Source organism: Triturus cristatus, chromosome 7, assembly GCF_964204655.1.
Source record: "Triturus cristatus chromosome 7, aTriCri1.1, whole genome shotgun sequence".
Lineage (NCBI taxonomy): Eukaryota > Metazoa > Chordata > Amphibia > Caudata > Salamandridae > Triturus > Triturus cristatus.
Window position 1 is genome coordinate 623576694 of NC_140590.1, and position 20640 is coordinate 623597333.

Consider the following 20640-nt stretch of genomic DNA (forward strand, 5'->3'; position numbering starts at 1 on the left):
CAATTGTGAGACCTATTGAATTGCAAATATTCTTTGCTTCCAAGCGCCCCATGCCATGCTTGCACTTGATTGAGGCCACGCCCCTTTCTTTAGACGAGCCACGTCTAAAGGAAGGGGCATGGCCTCTATTAAGTGCAAGGGTGGCATGGGGTGCTTGGAAACAACCCCCAAAAGAATATTTGTAAAGCAATAGGTCACACATTTGCCAGAGTTTAAGCTATTGTTATTTACAATGCCAACAGCTTAATCTCTCTAAATGCGAGACCTATGGCATTGCAAAGAAGTGTCCGCCATTGTCCCAGCTGCTTGGAAAATGAATGCGTGCATGGCGCGCTGAATGTAAGGAAAGCACATTGTGCTGAAAGTGAGACAAAACTCATTAAAGAAAATAGTGCTTACAGACTAAATAACACAGATGGTGTAACAGGAGTAAAAAGGTCAGTCCTCATGGGGATTACAAATGAAGATAAGGCGGTACTAAGGAGGGACTAACAAGACAATTAGCGAATCAGAAGTCAGCATTTACAAACAACAAAGACACAAGCCAATGAAAAATATGGGCAGAGAGCGGATGGAGCTTCAAGTGCATACTCTAACACAGTATCCCTCGCAGAGCAGTGTTTGCGCTGCACAGGCTCGACCTCATAATACAGCATGCCTCGCAGAGCAATGCATGCGCTGCCTGGGCTCGACCTAAGAAGGAGAAAAAAAGCACCACGTGCCTACAAAATGACGCTGATGGGTGCTTCAAAGGTATTTTTAAAAGAATACAAAAAATAATCTTGGATGTCTGCAGCATTGCAGATAAGCATTGACCATGTGCAAATTCAATAGACAAAGATGACCTGTTGGCTTTACCAATGCTTGTTAAAAATAACTTCTTGAACATAAAGGTTACTGTGCAATTACTAAAACACTGTTATTCTGTATTTTAGCTACGAGAAGCATTTAAGAAACGCTGGTTTACTTTGGATTCAATGGAGAGGAAACTGCTTTATTACAAACGCCCAATGGTGAGTCGGTTGCCTGTTGTGATTTCATTCTCAGGAGCCATGGAGACCTTCCGGCCATTACTGTCCCCGAGAATCAGTTGCTTGGTGCATCTCTTCCCAAGGAAGCACTATAGGTCAGGGAGCTACATGTTCTCTGCTAACATGCGAGTGAACCACAGGTTACAAGTGAAAATCTTAGCAGGGCCTAGTCACTCTTTCATTCTTCAGAGGTCAATTAATAGTTACTCCTATTATTTAAAGTGCAGTAAAACGTAACATAGATAGTAGCAAGCCCTAAATAAAAACAATTATTGTTGCAGTTGTTATGGTTGCTGTTTCTATTGCATTTATTCATTAATATTGATGCTGATATTATTGTTAATGTTGCTGTTGTTATTAACCCCTTCCATGCCCATGACGGAACGGTTCCGTCATGAGCATCGGTTGCGCTGTGCTCATGACGGAACCGTTCCGTCATGGGCCCGCCCGCGCTCGAACCCTTCAGCACCGCGGGGGAATTCCCGCAGCGCTGAAGGGGTTAAATATTGCTGTTTCTGTTGTTGCCATTTTGAGTTGTTGTTGTTGTTAATACCATTGCATTTGTGAGAGCCTGAAGTGAAATCCTTTGGAATGAAAGCATCCATGTACCTATGACTCAAATAGTATATGCAATAGCCCACGGAAAACGGTCTGATTTAGAGTTTGGCCGATGGGTTACTCAATCAATCAATCAATCAGGGAATTGTAAGTGCGCTACTCACCCATGAGGGTCTCAAGGCGCTGAGGGGGGAGGATTCGCAGATCTGTTTAGCCGAAGAGCCAGGTCTTGAGGGTCTTCCTGGGGCGCGTCTGATGTCTGCCGGTAGCTCGTTCCAGGTCTTGGCTGCAATGTGAGAGAAGGATCTTCCACCTGTTCTGGCTCTGTGGATGCGCGGGGTTTCGGCCAGTGTGAGGTTGGAAGATCGGAGGTTTCTTTTGGGTACGTGGAAGTTGATTCTGTCGTTGAGGTATTTGGGTCCATTGTTGTGTAGGCATTTGTAGGTATGAGTGAGGATTTTTAAAGTGACTCTTTTCTCCACGGGGAACCAGTGGAGACTTCGTAGGTGTTGGCTGATGTTCTTTTCACACCGTTACACGAGACGCTGCGGTCCTGGTGAGTTTAAAGGGCAATATTTGTGAATCCTTAATGCAACTCATAGAAGTACACTAATCGTGACTTATGTTTTAGAGGGCAGTATTCGTGAACGATAATCACAACTTATAGATGACGTTTTGTGACTAACTTTTTAAGCTATGAAGTGTCAATTACTTGACCCCATTGGGCCGGTTGTGTTTCTCTTTTTGAGACCAGGTGCTCTGTTCCTTCTACACCATTGTGCTTTTGATCACCGTGGTCGGGATGGGTTTTTGTACCCTGAAATTTGATTCTTGTATATGGAAGGAGTAATGTATTGCCCTTACGGCTACAGCACTTCTTTTGTGATACTCCTACCACGAAAATATAGGATTCTGTGCTAGAACCTTTTTAGACTGCTTGTTCATTTATTAACTTTGATAATTTACTTTCATTATTTGTATCGACTTAATGCGCGCCTAGGTATATTGCATACAAATATTACGGGCACATAAAGATAGAAGGACTCTATCAATGTCGAGATATGCCCACATATACCTTTTTGATCTAGAACCAGGATCATGATGAGTAAACATTGTGATCCATTATGTACAATTGACTTTATCCATCACAGATTTATGGCTAGTTTTATGTTTTTCATTAATGTTAATATTTTAATGAAGACCGATCTCTTATCTTTATGAGTAATACTTTATATGTTCTGTATCATTAATTATTTAATATATAGCTTCAGGAGGATATGGACTGTATATAGTCATGGCTTTTTCAATTATGTTGATCTACTAGTGTTTTACAAATAGGGTTTTGTTGTTTTTTAGAAAATATAACTAAAGTGGAGAGGTTTTATGATTCCTTTCTTGGCACAGAACCATAATAAGTGAGTACTCCTTATGATTAGATTGAATTTGATTTTGTTTTTTGGGACACTCGTAAATGGACTCAATAGCTACCGGATCTTGTTCCTTAGATTCTTGGAATTTGATAAATTATCTACTACTCTTACCTTAATTGTCGACTGGAACATTTTACAGTATTAGGTGAGTCTATTTTCCTATGAATGTCTTATTCTTATATTCAAAAAAGCAGACCACAGTTGGCGCGCACTCAAGCTAAAATAGTATTGAAAGTAAACCTGGTATTCAGCGTTGTTCTAATTTGGTGTGCACTCCCTGGGGTGGTTCCACCCTGCCACCTAATTCAAAAGAGAAAATGTAAACTAGAGCGTAATGTTCTAGACAGGATGTGCACTACCCAATACACTCCTGTGTGAGTGTGTATAAGCTATTCTTAAAGAGTGTTAAAAACACTTAAATCGAAATGAAACATTCTGCGCAAATAAACCTCAAAATTGTTATTGATTTGACAAGACTCCACAGTTCAGAATCGTTCAAAAGGTAAGTGAACCGTCAGCCGCTTCCTTTCAATGATGCGCTTGTTTTATTCATACTTCAAAAAGTGAATCCAAATCAAAGATAAATTCCAACAGTCAATGTTGTACAGGTCCCAAACAATAAAATACTGTTCACTCTTTAATCCCAATGCATTTCGGGTGCTGCCTGCACCCTTCTTCAGGGGATATCTACAAGTAAATATATCATATATAATTCAAGAAAAAATAGATAACCAAGAGTTTCAAAACAATGACATATGTAAAAATGAGTCTCATAATTAAACAGAAAATGCACCTAGTCAAAATGGACCCATAGTATTCGGGAAAGTCCGAAAATACAACATAAGTGAGCTTCAAAAATTGGAAAATGGAGAGAAGACCACTGAAATGTGTGAGGTGAGGCGACACAAAAGCACTGAGCACATGCAACATAAACACATGCAAAATTCACCCGTGTCGGTTTATGGTGAGTGATGAGTCAAGTACGATGCCCAGGTTCTTGGCGTGGTCTGAGGGGGTAGGTGGGCTTCCGAGGGCAGTCGGCCACCAGGTGCTGCCCCATGTAGAAAGGGTGGTACCGAGGACGAGGACTGCTGTCTTCTCGGCGTTGAGCTTCAGGCAGCTGTTCGTCATCCATACTGCGACGTCTTGCATTCCTTTCTGGAAGTTGAGTTTGGCAGTGGTGGGGTCTTTGGTGAGGGAGAGGATGAGCTGGGTGTCATCGGTGTAGGATACGATGTTGAGGCCATGTTGTCGGATGATGGCTGTGAGGGGTCCATGTAGATGTTGAAGAGGTAGGGGCTCAGTGATAAACCCTGTGGGACTCCGCAGGTGATTTTTGTGGGGTCGGAGAGGAAGGGTGGGAGTCTGATCCTTTGGCTTCTTCCGGTGAAGAATGATAGGATACAGTCCAGGGCTGTTCCTTGTATGCCTGCGTCGTGTAGTCTGGCGACTAGTGTGCGGTGGGAGACGGTATCGAAGGCCGCTGATAGGTGGAGTAGTATGAGGGTTGCAGAGTGGCCTTGGTCCAGGGGGGTGCGGATGTTGTCTGTGGCGGCGAGTAGGGCGGTCTCTGTGCTGTGGTTGCTTCGGAATCCGGATTGGGACGAGTCGAAGACAGCGTTCTCTCCAATGAATCGTGTCAGTTTCCTGTTGACTGTTTTCTCTGCAACTTTGGCTGCAAAGGGGAGGAGCGAGATGGGCCGATAGTTCTTGAGGTCGGTGGGTTCAGCTGTGGGCTTCTTGAGCAGGGGTCTGACTTCTGCGCGCTTCCAGTCATCTGGGAAGGTGCCTGTTTTGAAGGTGGTGTTGATGGTGCGTTGTAGTTCAGGTGCAATGGCGGCCGCGGCTGTGTGGTAGATGTGAGGGGGGCAGGTGTCGGTGGGGGCCCCTGAGAGGATGCTTTTCATGGTCGAGGCAGTGTCTTCGGCCGTGATCGGTGTCCAGTTGGAGATGGTGGGCTGGCTGGTGTTTCTGGGGGCGGGGGGGCCGTCTGTGGCACCTGGTGGATGGTAGATGAAGTTGTCGTAGAGGTTTTTGATCTTGAGGTGGAAATAGGTTCCAAGCTTGTCGGTGAATTCTTGAATGACACTGAAAAGTTCCTTGGAGTTAGTGGAGTTGGCCAGGATTTTGTTGTGGCTGAAGTTTCTCTTGGTGGCTCTGATCTGGTTGTGGTAGTCCGTCATGGCGACCTTGTAGGTGGTGTTGTTTTCGGTTGTCTTGGTGTTTCTCCAGTTCTTCTCCAGGCGTCTGCAGGTGCGTCTGGCTTCTTGGAGGGCGGTGGTGAACCAGGCGGCTTTCCTGGGGCATTGTCTGTCGGAATTGCGTAGCGGGGCGAGCTCGTCTGCGCAGTTGGAGATCCAGGTGTGCAGTTCTCTGGCTGCGCCGTTTGCGTCGTTTGCGTTGGGTGCCCAGGTGTGGTTGTCTCGGGTGAGGGTGGAGTTAAGCTGCTGATCAGTAATCTTGCTCCAATTCCTTTGTGGTGGGCGTGGGGCTGGTTTGGGTGTCTTGGGTTTGTTGATGGCGAAGTGTACGCCGTAGTGGTCGGTCCATGGCGGCTGCATTGTGTGGCTGAATTGGACACTGTTTTCTGCCACGAAGATGGGGTCGAGGGTGTGTCCTGCTCTGTGGGTCAGTGTGTTGATGAGTTGTTTAAGTCCGATGTGGCGAGGTTGTCATGAAGGATAGCGGAGTTGGGGTCGCTTGGGTTGTCGAGGTGGATTTTCAGGTCTCCAATGAGTATGTAGTTTATCGAGGTGATGGCGTGGGGTACGATGAAGTCGGTGATGGTGGTGGCGAAGGGTGTTCAGGGGCCGGGGGGTCTGTAGATGAGGGTTCCTTGGAGTGTGGCTTTGGGGGTGGTCTGGATCTGGAAGTGCAGGTGTTCGGAGGAGGGGAAGGTTTCGCTGGAGGTGGTGAGGCGGAGGGTGCTCTTGTGGGCGATGACGAGGCCCCCTCCTGGGTGGTTGGTGCTGTCTTTCCTCTGGAACTTGTATACATCTGTGATGGCGGTGCTGATGATGGGGGCGGAGGATGCGTTGGTCCAGGTCTCTGTGAAGAAGGCGATGTCGGGGGAGAGAGAGTTGAGTAGGTTCCAGATTTCCATGGCGTGTTTGTGTACGGAGCGTATGTTGAGCAGGATGGATTTTAGGGTGTCGCCAGTGCTGGCGTTGGCGGTGTTGGAGGCTGGGATGGTGGTGAGGGTCTGGCAGCAGTGGAGGCAGGAGAACTGGCCGTGAGTTGTGTTCGGCGAGGCCTGTTGGCATTCTCTAAGTCTTCCAGGGTTGAGTGCGAGGAGGGTAGTGGTGTCGTAGCGATGGGTAGTGGGAGGTCCAGGGTTCCTGGTGCTGGCTGCGCTTGGGTCGCGGATGGGTGCAGACGGGCTTGCCTTTGGCGCAGCTGCCATTAAGTAGAAGAGGTGGGAGGGAGGAGAGGCTAGGAGGCGGGAGCGGGGGAATTCCGGCGGGAGGGGCCGCAGGGGCAGCAGCGGTGAAAGGAACAGGCAGGCATGAGAAAATAAAAACAGTGGTGGAATTAGAGCAAGACACAGGTGGGCTCAATAACAGTGGCACAACAGGAAAAAAAGTTAAGGAACAAAACGGCTGAGAAAGGTTAAGGTGGTTGCAGGCAGGCTGGTCCCAGTTGCAGTGGGCAGCAGGAGCGGGCAGCAGCCTCGTACCTCCCAAGGAGGAGGTTGGGGTCTGGAGGCAAGAGACGGCACAGTGGAGCTGCGGGGATGAAGATATAACGCACTCGCAAGAAAATCACACTTGTCCTGTCCTGACCACCAAGTTATAACACAGACACATAGACCATATTTCCTTAACATGAATTTAAGATTACTGAATGGATTTAGGATTTTTACCCAACTCAGTTACACATTGTCTAGTACACAGAAAAACAACTAGCAAAGCACAAGAAAGCATTGAAAAGGTTCAAACCCAGGACACTGTATCATAGCAACCTCTGGGAATCCTTTTCACATTAAACACATATTGGCAAAAGCAACAGGTCTGCCTTATGACTGAAATTTCGAATCAGACTTATGGACGTTGCTTTTTCTTTTTTTTGTGTTGCATCCCACTCAGCCTTTTTCTCTGAGGACAGACAGGTGAAACATAATAAAGGCCATCAAGCACAACAATATGAAATAAAGGGCTCAATGTACCAATTATTGGTCCCAAAATATCTGTTCGCAATTTGTGACCTTTATTTTTGTGACCAGTACAGAATTTGACAAATTGACATATATACTAGTAGGGGAGTTTGGTCAATTTCAGTTCAGAGTGGGTCACCTTTCTCATGAATATTAATTAGGAAAATGTGCTCCACAAAAAAGTGTCTGTTTTTCCCTACAAAATGGCATCAAGTAAAAGTTTACTGTGCTAAAATCACCATCTTACCCGCTTTGAGGAACATTCAGAGCTGTAATAAAAACAATTTTTGCTTACCAGTTTTGGAATTTTCTAAGAGGTAGCTCATTTTTCCGAAGTTTTGTATTTCAACCTACTTTTAGTTTATGGTGGAAACAGGTCTGAATTCCATGGGTGATGCTGGACAGCTACACATTTCTGAAAAATATACAAAAATCTGAATTCAGCAAAGGGTCATTTGTGTAGATCCATCAAGGTTTTCTCAAAGAAAGTAATTGTTGAATTAAAACAATTATGAAAAGTGGTTAGGAAAAAATAGCCATTTGTGACAATGTTTTCATCTGTAACTTCTTGCCACAAAGGCAGATTTACAAAAGCAATACATCGGTACGTCCACTAGACTCTTCTGGTCGTGGAGAACCTGAGGTACCAGAGACTGAGCTGCCCCTTACAATGGTTTTTCACTGCGTACCAAGTATAGAGCATTTCATATGGTAAAACATAAAGAGTGAAAAATAGATTTCAGTAAAGTACACCAGATATTGAGTCTAAGAGTTGTGGTGTCTTGTAAATCATTGGGTTTGCATATACCCACACTACTATGTGATTCAGAGGGCATTTTGCAAAATGTCTTCTTTCTTACACCCTGGCTTACATTAGGAAGGCACAAATGCAAAGCAATCCAATTGTTAATATCAAATGTTCTACTGTTCTGTGTTCACACACTTCTCCAGATACAAATGGTACTTCACTTGTGAGTCTGGGCCTGGCAGTTGCGACACAATACACCCCAAAAATGCGACCTGGAGGCATCATATTTTACCGAGCAGAATCCATGCTTTTTTTTACAAAATGGGTAGCTGTAGATTTTGGGCCCTGGCTCAGCTGTAACAAAGGAATACCTACCATACTAAGACATTTCTGAGAACTAGACACCCAGGGGTGTTCAGAGTGGTGTGTACACCATTCCGCACTGCAATCCTCAAACGTTGCCTAAAATCACACATTCTCCTGCTCTCTCCATGCACTAGTGCACTGTGCGCTGCCTTGCGCCAACGCAGGCACCCTTGCGCCATAGTACAAAGGTATTTGCATTGTTGTTCAGGAGAGTCTTTGTGCAGGAGGTGGCCTCTTCCTACATAAAAAGCTACCCTTTAAGGCTTTTTCTTTGTTACTCCAGCCTCAGACAGGCGCCGTATGTTGGTGCATGTCAATGTATACAAGTCTTTGTAGATATGGATTTGCATGAAAAAACAAAAAATAGAAATACATTTTTGTGATGTTCTCAGCACAGATGCGGATTAAAAAAAGAAGTTGAAACAGTTTTATCAAACGGATCTGGATGTGAACCTATGTACATCCATTTACCCATATCACCTAAAGCCTTAAGAGATCTCAACTGGAGCCTTCAAAAAATTAAAAGTGTTTTAGCAAACAAGTCTGTACATGTCAATAAGTACATTCATTTACCCGTCTCAACTAAAGACTTAAAAGATCTCACCTAGAGCCTTCAAGTTCATTGCATGCCTGCTCATCTCATTGTGGTATGTCCTATTACCCACTCCCTAATTCAAATTTCTCCTAGACTAAACCACAAAAATAATGTATATTAAAGAGTAAATTAATAGTCCCATCATTATCTATGTCTACAACTTCGTCCACTGTCAACCCTTTATATCCTTCACAGTGATCCAGCGTGGCCCATGGTCATCACGCCACCTGTAACATTGTCCATATTAATTCAGCATGGGTTCACCAGGGTCGACGTGCTCAGTACAGAAAGTGCTTTGTGCTCCATTTTCCCAATTAACCAAGCCGGTGTGATTACTAATGACCCAGCATAGCCCATTATCTCAATTCCACCTGTGTCATCTTGTCATCAGTTTTAATCCATCATAGCCAACCCACATGGCACACAAATCTTCTGCTTTCTACAGAGACCAAAAGTGCCCCATGCCATATAAAAGTGCTTCATGCTCTGTTCTATATGTGCAAATTTGCGCCTGTTGCCTCTGAGATCATTAATGTATCTTGTGGATTGCAGCTGCTTCTGTCATGAACTTTAAGAACCAGCCAGATAAGTGGCTAGATTCACCTTTCAAGTATCCTATGATAGCTGCCATGCAGGTCCTCACATTTACAGTCCGAAACCTTGAACAAAGCCATAGGTGCCTCAGGGTTCTTACATTTTCACTGATACATATCACATGTATTAGAGACTCCTCCGCTTGATCTATATCGCGTATTGTTTTTGGTTGTATGTGATTTCATAGAAAAACGATTTCCTAGAATACCATTACTAAAAAAAAAATTCATCTAAACTGTTTCAAAGAAATTTTCAGAATGAATGGCATTTACCTTTTGGTAGAATCCAATTCATGGAATGCCTTTTTGGACGCAATTGGCTTTTGAATGCTTATTTTTTAAGTGTAATTGCAATGGTTGCAGGTCTTACATTCAGAAACAGTTTTGTCCGAGATATTTATGTTAGTACTTTACTTCAAGGGATATTATTTCATATTTATATCTTTTACGTTGTAAATCATTACTTTGAATGCTTTAAATTCGCTGAGCACTCATCACCTATTAACACCATCTATCGCTGACCCCTCATAATTTCTAAACTCCATCAATCCATGCCTCCTAAAACCTTTCACCACACCTAAACTACACACATCCCTGAAGCCTAAAAACCCTTTCTACCCCAAAATTCCACCATCACTGAGCCATAAAATCACTCATTACCCCTAACTCCACCCATTCCCGACCCCTAAAAACCCCTTTCTACGTATAAACTCTACCCATCCCATACCCCTTAAAACATTTCAGGAGACCCAAACTTCACCCATCCCTGAATCCTAAAAAACCATCACTGCCCTTAAACACCAGCCATCCGTGAGCCATAAGAACTCCTCATGACTGTAAAGTACTCTTCCCTGAACCCTAAAACCCCTTTGTACATCTAAAGTCCACCCATGTCTGAATGCTCAAATCCCTCACCACCCTAAACTCCACCCCATCCTGAACCCTAAAAACTCTTCAACACCCCAGCCACTACCCATAATTGAACCTTAAAAACCCTCATCAGCCATAAACTCCCCATTCATGAACCCTAAAACCTCTCAACAACCTTATACTCTACCCATCCCTGAAACCCAAAAACACCTCACACACCTAAACACCATCCATCCATCAGCCCTAAAAACACCTCACTCCACCCATCTCTGGAACCCTAAGTACCCCTTTCTGTGCCCGACCTCTAAAAACCCTTCATCACCCGAAACATTCCCCATCCCTGAAGCCAAAAACCCCACAGAAGTCCTAAACTCCACCCAAGTTTAATGTAATTTTGGATGTTTTCTTTAAATTACCTTTCCTTTAAAATGTTTCCTTTAAGTTTCGATTTTTTGTATTTCCTTAAAATTGGTTCTCCATGACTTTGTTTCCTACAATATGTTTTCTATGTTTTAGATTTTGTACGAATTCACCTACTACCATTATTTTCTCCCTTCTTTCGGCAATATCAGTAACACCTTAGTGGAATAAGCGCAATCTCGCAAGCAAGTATTTTGAGTGGATGGAAAGAGATATGCTCAATTACTCCAGGAGCACTCATGGGGTAAAAAAGTATACTGCCCAGCTGCTATGGGATTTAACTCTTAAGTCACGGAGATCCTGCTCTACTGAGATTATCTGTGCAGATTTCATTAATAATTTTGCCGTCATTTTGTGTGATTGGTTCTTGCATAATATGTCCTCCGCGCTCAGAGCACCAATAGAGGTTGACAGTAAAGTGCCCCACACCAAGACTGGCTCCTGGAATTTCTCCCAGAGAAGTTGTTCCATTGTACCATTTGGCACCGTTTTCAATTTTTGGCAGTATGAAACAAATTTTGCCCTTATGGCCAAGTCCTGCTTTAGTAGTTTAAACTGAGCTATCCTGTCACCTCTTTGATCAAGAGTCACACCCATGTATTTAAAGCTTGCTACTTTTTCTATCTGTGAGCCTCCATTTTTTAAATCAGATTTCTACGAAAGATCATTTCTTTGATCTTTGTTAAATTAATACTGTTGTTATTTTCTGCATAGTACGGGCTAGCGTATCAAGCAACCTCTGAAGTCCAGCTTTTGATGACCATAGGATGTCCAGGGTAGGTAGCCTAAAAGGAGAGATATGCGTGTATGCCGCTGGACTATTGGTCTTTATTTTACCATTCAGTAAAAGCAACCTTAGAGCCTCTTGGGAGTTAACCAGCTGTTCTCCAAATTTCTCCTGTTTCTGACCTTGGGGAATCACTTGCAGAATGGACCAGTATGTGTCCTCCTTATCTTTCCACTCCTCGTGGTTACTATTCCAAAGTAGGTTTGAATTAAAGTCACCTCCGAGCAGCATTATGCCTTTGGTTTTCTCAAATGTCCACCACAATTCCTGCAGACTCGTGCTTCCATACTTTTGATGGATGCAAACAGATGTTTCCAATAATTAATGTTTGATTTTTACAAAAATTGCATCCCCTTTTCTGGACCCAATTATAGTGGTGTTGGCTCCCAGGTCACTTTTTACTTGAATAGAAACCCCTCCACGTGAGCGTCCACCACACAGAGGGCAGGGCAGAAAATGCACATTTAATAAAGGCAGGGAACGACTCAGGGTCCCAACACCACGTTTCCTACTGATAGATGATGTTCATAGTTCATTCATTCAACTCCTTTAGTTTGTCCTCCAGATCTGAGATTCACCTCCCATTCCAAAATCAGATTTTAATCTCCTGAGGCTTAAACCCTTATCAGTGTGTTTTATGCCAGTTAGGACCATTGGCTTTTACATCCCACTAGATGTTCCCAATTTAAAGGGCGAGGTGTTTCCGCCTCAGTTTTTTTAACTCAGTCCTCAGGCATGTAAACACTTCCTCCCAGATTGAGGGGACTGTTCCTTGGGAGATTTTTCCAAACCATGACGATTTTAAACCATTTTCTCGTACATATTTGGGGCTATGCATTCCTTGAGAGACATCTTCCCGTGCCCCTAATGTATTCCTCAATACAGATCGAATTGTGGCACCTGGAGCTTCACCCCTAGAAGTCTGGTGTATTTGGAAGCTGCCGGAGGGCTAGGCATCATAGGGTATCAGGCAGATTATAGGTCAGTTTAATTCCCCACATAGACAATCGTCTGTGAAGTTTTGGGCAAGGGTCTCCTGTTTAAAGGCAATCTCGGTTCATTTAGTTTTTCCCCCACATCCCGGGGTCTTAAAAGCCAAATACTCAATATCCTTTGATGTCAGTTTTTAGGTCTCCCCTACGCAGCACGCAAGCGCTGCTTAGAGAGACCTCTTGGCATCGCTCAGCACTTTTGGTAAAACTCGTGCATGTTTGCACTGCTCTCTATGGGCACTCGTGAACGTTTGGCATTTCCCTTGCGGGAGCGAGCAGCGGCGCCATCTGTTAGCAATTATCGCGCCATGCTGCTCGCTCCCGCAAGGGAAACGCCAGACATGCCCTCAGCGTCTACAAGCGCAGGCGCGCAGGGGCCCTATGCTTGCTTTTTTTTTCTACTTATAGCGCGTACCACTCGTGCCACTCGTTTAAATATGCTTTCTGCTGAGTTTACAGCTGTTCGGCGCCAATTCGACAGAGTTGCCACCCTTTGTGTGATCTCTTAAGCTCGCCTTCTGTACCCAAACTGTACAAACCAAACCAAAACCGTGCGTCTGTGCCCCCGACTGCTCCAACGTGACCTGGAAGGGGCCGGTGTGCGGGCTGGAGGGAAAGACCTACAAAGAGGAGTGCGCCCTGCTCAAGGCCCGCTGCAAGAGGGAGCCCGAGCTGGAAGTGCAGTACCAGGGCAAGTGCAAAAGTAGGTGAACCCTGCGCATGACTTCATCGGCTCGATGGGTGTGGGGTCACATTGTAGGGCTATTGACCTGCTGCTGAACATTATACTGCTGTGAGGTACAGTGGAGGGCCGGTTGGGGACTTCGTCGGATGCTCTGGTTATTGTTAGCCAGGAGCATTCTTTAGTTCTCAATGAGTTGCATAGTGTAGCGCCGATGAGGTGAACCATGCAGCCCTAATGACGCACATTGCATAGCGCCTGGGAGGTAAATTATATAGTGCCCATGAGGTACACTGTTTAATGCAAGTGAGACGCGCTGGTTAGTGTCCTTGAGGTACAATGCATGGGGCCAGTGTGGTGCATTATATTGTACCAATGAAGTGCATTGTGTTGTGGAAGTGATGCATTATAAAGTGCCAACGTGGTGCAGTGAGTAGTGCCAATGAAGTTCACTGTATAGTGGCATTGAGGTTCGGTGTGTGGTACCATCACAGTGCACCGTGTGCTATCCATCTTGTACATTGATGCAGCACCAGTGCGGTGGTTTCTGAAGTGCCAATGGGCTGTTGGCCACCCGCATAGTGCCGGTGAGGTACATTGTGTTGTACTATAGGTGAACTGTATACATCCAATGGGGCGCAAGGTGTACTTTCAGGTAGTGCACTGCATACTATGTGGCCAGCACAACAGATTAACAAGCATTGGCATAGCCAATAGGTCTCGCCTTTGGGACCTGCTGCATAACTAAATACTTATAAGGTCCCAAAAGCGAGACCTATTGGCTATGCCAATGCTTGTTCTTATGAAGTTCTGTCTGTACATTATGTCCCAACTTCCTCACGAAGCATACTCCGGTTGTAACGTTATACTCTTTAGTCCCTTGCATGGCCCCTTTATTGCCCCAGAGTTATTACTCACCAGAGGAACTTTGTTGATCTCATTTGTCTGTGCTTCTTCTTTAGGTGAGAGTGCCACACATGCAGACGAGTCAGACATTTTTGTTCTTATTATCCGTTCCACTTTCCCATGATAGATTGGTGACTTTACCTCTGCACTGTTAGGCTGTAGTATGCTCCTTAAGCTAGTGGTGAGGGAAGAGCAACAAGAAAAGTGGGGGGTGGGGGAATCCAGAGAGATACAAGCTGCACTTCCATCTAGTCCGGCCGCCTCCGCATCTACCGGGCGCAACCACAATGGCAGTACCCTATTGCTGGCTCTGCTATTTGCCACTCTGTCTTCCTGGTTCCTCTGCGAACTGGTGGGCCACCTCGTTGCACTCCAGCAGTTAAATGGTCCACCTCACCCCATCAAACTCCTCACCAGCGGCAAATGTCAGGAAAGTACAGCTGCTATCAGCTTGAGGCACCAGTTGAAGTGAAGCTTGAGAGGAGACGCTGCTGATCACAAACTGCCTCTCACCTACATCCCTGCCTCGAAGTTGGGCCGTTGTGCTATTTCACATCGACTCCTTGTTCGCCGTCTCCTTGGTGGAATAGAGCCCAGGCCAGCCACCACATGCATTCGAGCAGACAAGCGGCAAGTCGACAGTTCGAGAGGTGCAGCACGTGGCGTGCTGTGAGCTGTAAGTGCTTTGGATGCCCCAGGCAAGCCGCGGGGATGCCGCGGCCGGGCAAAACAGCAGTAGATGGAGTGCTGCCTCGGCCGCAGCTCTCCCTTTCTGTCTCATTCAGTCTCCAACGCTAGAATTAGCATCTGTGCATCAGTCAAAAGCCAAGATGGGATGTGCGGTAATGTCCATGCACCAACCGTGGAATGCCTCCCTGACACAAAGTAACGCAAGGCAGCACAATGCAAAATATTTAAAATAAAGTAACGCAATTAGCCTTTTGCATTGCTTTGTAAAATCCTTACAAGGATTTTGCATCAGGGATGCATGAAAAAAGTCATGCAAACATAATGCAAAACTTTTGTCAGTCTGGCCCTTATTTATTATATCAAAAGTAGCCCACATTCTAACATTGAGGCAGTTTTCAGTGTCAATAGACACACTAAAAACATACGCATTACATGGGCCATCACACTTCCTGGTGGTCCAGTTTACTACAACCATTATTTTTATCGGGGCGTAATTACCCCCCGCCCCCTTAACCCAGGGGAAAACATACTTTCAAAATAATTTTTATACCCCTTTGAGGGGGTTGGCCTATTTCCCAGGGAGGTAGACTTAGCAACATTGCCAAGATTATGGCTGCCATTTTGATTTCCCCTGAGGGGGTGCAATCGCACCCTCCTTAGTGGGGTCCATCACGCCCCCCAGAGGAAAACATACTTTCAAAATTATTTTATGCCCCCATGGAGGCACCAGGTATTCTCTGACCCCCGCAAACACAGAGAACACTTAATGATCTAGTGATTTCCTGCTCGTGGAGCGGGGTGGGATTGCAACCCACGAGCTGGAAACTGATTGGAGGAGTCATTGTTGGAAAGGGAAAGCACTCCCCTTTCCAAGGATGTCTTCCTCAACCCTGGGAATGCCGTTATTCAGGCTGAAATCTCCACCGGAGCTTGAGAGAGTACTCGCCTATTGTACTCGTCGTTCCGGCGGGGATCTGGTATATCAGAGTACCTTGCAGCACGTGGACTTCACAGATATGCATGAGGTGGGGCAGGGGCAGAAGTGGAAGCACCCCACCCAGTTTTTTAAAAAAAACGAAATTTCGAGTGCAAGCACCCACGGTCTGCCACTGGGTAGGGAGTGTGGGCATCTGCTGTTGGCCAACACCCGCACTTATGAGGTTAAAAAGAATGGTGTTATTTTTGTTCCACTGCCTACTCCACAACAAACTTTCTGTTACCTTCAAAAGGGGAAGGGCCACCAGAGGGACCTCTTCCCTTTTGTGAATGCATTACCATTTTGGTGGCAAAACATTTCTGCATTGCATAGCGATTCGTTATTTCGGAAGGGACGTCTACAACACGCACCTTCAAATACCGAATTGGTGTGTTTGTCACTGCGACAAAGTCGCAACATTCATGCTCTGAAACTTTGTATAATGTCAGGTTAGCTGCAGAGAGAACGTTTTCATAATTGCAGTGCATAACTCTTGGTGCATTGAAGGGTCTAAATTAGACTTGAAAGAATCAATGGCAACCTGAGATTAGAAATATATATGAATTATGTTCATCTCCAGATTGGAAAGGATGCAAAATATTAGGATGGCAAATATTTTTTTCCAAAAATCTGACAATAAAAAAGACAGATGCTCAACATTAACACATTTAAAATCAGGCCTCAATGAGTCGCCACACCCCCAGCTTCAGCCACAGGCATCACTCTGTCGAAGCAGTTTGCTAGTTCTGCAGCTGGCACCACATGGTTTGAAATGGCTCGTGGTGATCATGGCAGGGCCTGTTGAAGGTTTGACGCTATTTGTAGCTGCCATGGCAGGGTCATAACAGGCAGACTGGGTGAGAGGCAGCTGCTGACTAGAGCTGTGGATGTCTGCTACCTGTACCAGATGAGGGGGCATATGCATAACAAGCATTGGCATAGCCAATAGGTCTCGCCTTTGGGACCTTATAAGTGTTTAGCTATGCAACAGTTGCATAACTAAATACTTATAAGGTTCCAAAAGCGAGACCTATTGGCTATGCAAAGTGGCCTTGCGGCCGCGAAAGTGATCGCGATCACGATCAAACATCAAAGCGGGCGTGCGGCCGCAAAAGTGAAAGTAATCGCGGTAAATCGCGGCGCGCGCCCCCGCGCACATGCACTGTAGCTCTAGGCTGGCCTGGTAGCACTTTTTGGAGCCCTCTCAATAAGTCTCGCCAGACCAGCGCATGCGCTGGGTCAGGCGAGACCTAAAAAGGGACTAATGGTGAAAGCAGTAGTGTCCAGCATCGTAGTGAGTTCTATGGAATATGATCTTAAAATAGCATTTTCGTTATCTTCAGGCTTCATTATTATTATAGAAAACCCTCATTCTGAAAGCCACCTTTTATCATTTATAATGAAGAGTTTGCATCAACATGCTCCCCAGCAATGCCCCACTAGCCTGAGGAGTTGGGACTCTACAGCGAAGGAGCTGCAGCTCTTTCTATGCATGCTTCCAATGGAATACTTTTACCCTGTTCTCTAAAGTAAAATGTCTATAGAAAAAATGTAGACAAACGCGTTAATGGAGTCCATGAAGGGGCCAGTCTCGCTCGAACTAGCGAATGACCGAAAAAGGCTGACCCATTGCCCCTCTCTATATGTTATGTTGTGTGTGGAGTGTTGTGCTGACATGAATTCTGGTAGGAAGCTAAAGCTGCCTCTAGCCTGACCTAAAAATTGGCAATAGTTTCACATTTTCCATACCTGCACACAGAAAAATTATACCTTCACAAGTATTATTATGCTTTGTTATATTAATTGCTGTGTATTGTCAGAAGAGTACTCTAAGGCATCATACCCCCACATTATTTAAAGCACCATGGACTATTTGGTCTTTCCTTTCCCAGAGGATCTGAAGAATTGGTTCCACTTTCTTCTTTCTTCTTCAGGGAGTGCACTAATGCTTCTCTCATGAGGCCTTAATACCGCTTCCATACATTTCCTTATATTACTTACATTTTTAGTGTGCACTAAAAGAAAATTGCCAAATAACCGATTCTTATTTATTGCTATGAATATTTGACGAAAAAGTATGAAACAGTCTACATATGATCTGCATAGCGTTTCTTGTTTTTATAATCCACAAAGATTCATACTTAAACCAAAAAAAGCTGTTTTCCTAACATACTTTAATGAAAATACTATTTTACCAACCCCAGCTAATGCTCGTTATTGCAGACCATCTGCACATCTGGCTCATTTTCTCTTGTTGCAAAGGCAATCTGTGTAGACAAATCTGCTGATGCTAATTGTATGGGTCAGGAATCAGGATATATTATTCATGACTGCAGATGCCACCTTTGAGTATATATATTTTTGATTTGGGTGCGCACAAAAACATTGACAATGAGGCTGTTGTTTCCGATACCTAATAATATAATGAAAATAGAAAGTTCATGCTGGGAGCCTGGGGCCCTCTCAGCATTACTGAACAGTCTCCATTATAACACCCCAAATAGACATGCTTCCTTAGGCCAGCAATAGACTGAATTCTCATCAGTGGCGGCTGGTTGGGAACGGTTGTGAGGGGCGGGGAGGGAAGGGGGTGTTGAGAAAGGAAAAAAAAAAAACTTACCTCATCGTTGCCAATCGTCAGCCGCCACCTCTCCTCTTCTGAGCAGTTACAGGAAGCAGACAGCCTCCCAGAATCCCCTGACCAATCACAGCGCTGCTAAGGTAGCATTGTGATTGGTCTGAGCACCGTGGTTCGGCGCTCAGACGGGGACTGTGACGCTAAGCATGTTCTTCACCCAGGTTGGAATGCAGCTGGGTGGAGAACATGCTAAGTGCGCAAGACGGTTTGACAGCCTGAGCACTGGTGTAACGAAAAGTGAGGGGGCCTCCCTGCACGGAGCGCTCTGGCCAGAGTGCAGTGCCGAGGGGGCCCATTGGAGCTTGGGGCCCCCTGCACCACGGGGGCTGCAGGGGCCTGTGATACGCCCCTGAGCCTGAGAGGGCCGGCCAAACCGTATTGCACACTTAAGTGCAGCAGGAACCACTCCTCCTCCCTTTCCCAGGCAAGCCCAGCCCCGCCCCAACCTGACTGGTTCCAAAAAGAAAATGATGACAACGTAACGTTTTTAACGTTGCGCTATCATTTTCTTTTTCTTTTTGTACCTATTGTGGCGTCGCTCTTCCGCCTTAGGCGAAGGAGCCGCTCCTGATGCTTATGAAGGCGCAGTACATTGTTCATGTTGCTCCTCCGCGCACCTGGTGCCATTTCTAATGTCTTAGGTTTACAAGACAAAAGCATTTGCTGCATTGAGTTCTTAGGTCTCTATTTGTCAGTTCTTTTCTCTGGGTCTGGGGTAGTCAGTGGCTCAGCTGGATTTCTCAGGTGAGTCTCAGCCTATAGGCGACTAGCACCCGGGTCCCAAGTATTTCTATGTGGAATCCGACTTTGTAAATGGTTCGGAACCCAGATACTGCGTGACACAAAGTAACAATATTTGCTGAAGATCACTGTGCAGTCAGAGCTAGATGGAAATGGATATGCCTTTATTGGCGACAGCAACATGTAGAACAGTGTTTTATTCCTGGTCACAGCTTTGGGGGAGAAGCCAAATACAGCAACTAGGGATCAGTTTCTTCTCTAAGCTGGGCGAGAAATCACCTTCCAAGTCTACAATGAACATAAGGACCAGGTTGTATCTAGTTCTGAGCGCTTATAGGAAGCCCGGGACAATACAAATGTGAGCCGACTGACAGATGTCCAGACAGTAAAGGATAGAGCTACCTGGGCTTGTTCATAAGGGAGAGGAGGTGGCAGGCCACAAATAGTCAAAGGGAAGGTAATTCGATGAGAGACAGACCACATTCCCAAAATCAGGATGTGGGTTGGGCTCCAAGCGTCTCTAATTATGCCCCACACATCTCAGAATCCCAGAACAGGAGTGAAGAATCTCTAGACAGATCTGGAGCAGGCAGTGAAACCGCTTCAAATCAGACTTTTGTTCCAGGGCAAGGATCTGGTCTGGATAGATCTTGATTCAGGGAAACCAGTGAAAGACAGTCGAGAATCCAGGGTGCGGATGAGGGTGGGGTGTTAGACTGCGCCTAACGCAGCTGGGTGGTTGAGATGCTCTACCTAGGCCCTGATCTTTACATGTATTTCAGGCAATTCTTATTTTATTTTTTAAATAAAAAATCTCTTGCTTAACTCTACCCAACCATGTAATTATATAATACAATCCATGATGGAAACGTAACATTCTAAACTCTTTCGTGTATTGTTAAGCCAAACGACAACAGGGTGATAACACAGGACATTACATTGCATTGCTTAATGTTAAATTCACTTCGTCTACACTCACAAAGACAATTTTGACCACATCAGTGTTTTTTTTACAGGATGCCTACGAGAAAGGTGGAGTTTTTATCGGAAGCACTGCCCACGGGTACAAAGTGACAGATGTTTTGCCATCTAGACTAAGAGGAAGACACCGGAGAACAGGAATAAGCATCGAGACTCCAGAAAGGATTTTCTTGCTTACCTGTCCAAACAAAAATGAGCAGACCGAGTGGATGAAAGCTTTAAATGACATAATTTCCCGACCAATGACACCGCAAGACTATGCAGGTACGTCATTGCAGCTTTCATTACTGCATTTGTCTTAATAGAATGATTCCAGATATGCTCTATGGTGCAGATTCACAAAAATGCAAGAGGGCAAATTGATTTACAATTCTCAAAGATAATTTACACATGAGCAAAATGTGCACCGCCCACCACCAACAGAAATGAGGCTGGAGGATGTGCATGTAACCATCATTCAGCTATGCACATTGGATAGCCACA

General features: G+C 45.2%; 1 protein-coding gene across 4 annotated transcripts in view; it reads left to right on the forward strand.

The window, feature by feature from the left end:
• ADAP2 (ArfGAP with dual PH domains 2) overlaps positions 1-20640 on the forward strand; it is a 184050-nt gene that overhangs the window by 152121 nt on the left and 11289 nt on the right. For 3 of the 4 annotated variants that reach the window (XM_085617208.1, XM_085617207.1, XM_085617209.1), the window contains 2 exons: positions 936-1013; positions 20193-20421. In XM_085617208.1, coding sequence (XP_085473334.1) covers positions 936-1013; positions 20193-20421 — 307 coding nt within the window. The remainder of the gene's footprint in view (positions 1-935; positions 1014-20192; positions 20422-20640) is intronic. The other variant, XM_085617210.1, reaches the window with a different exon arrangement.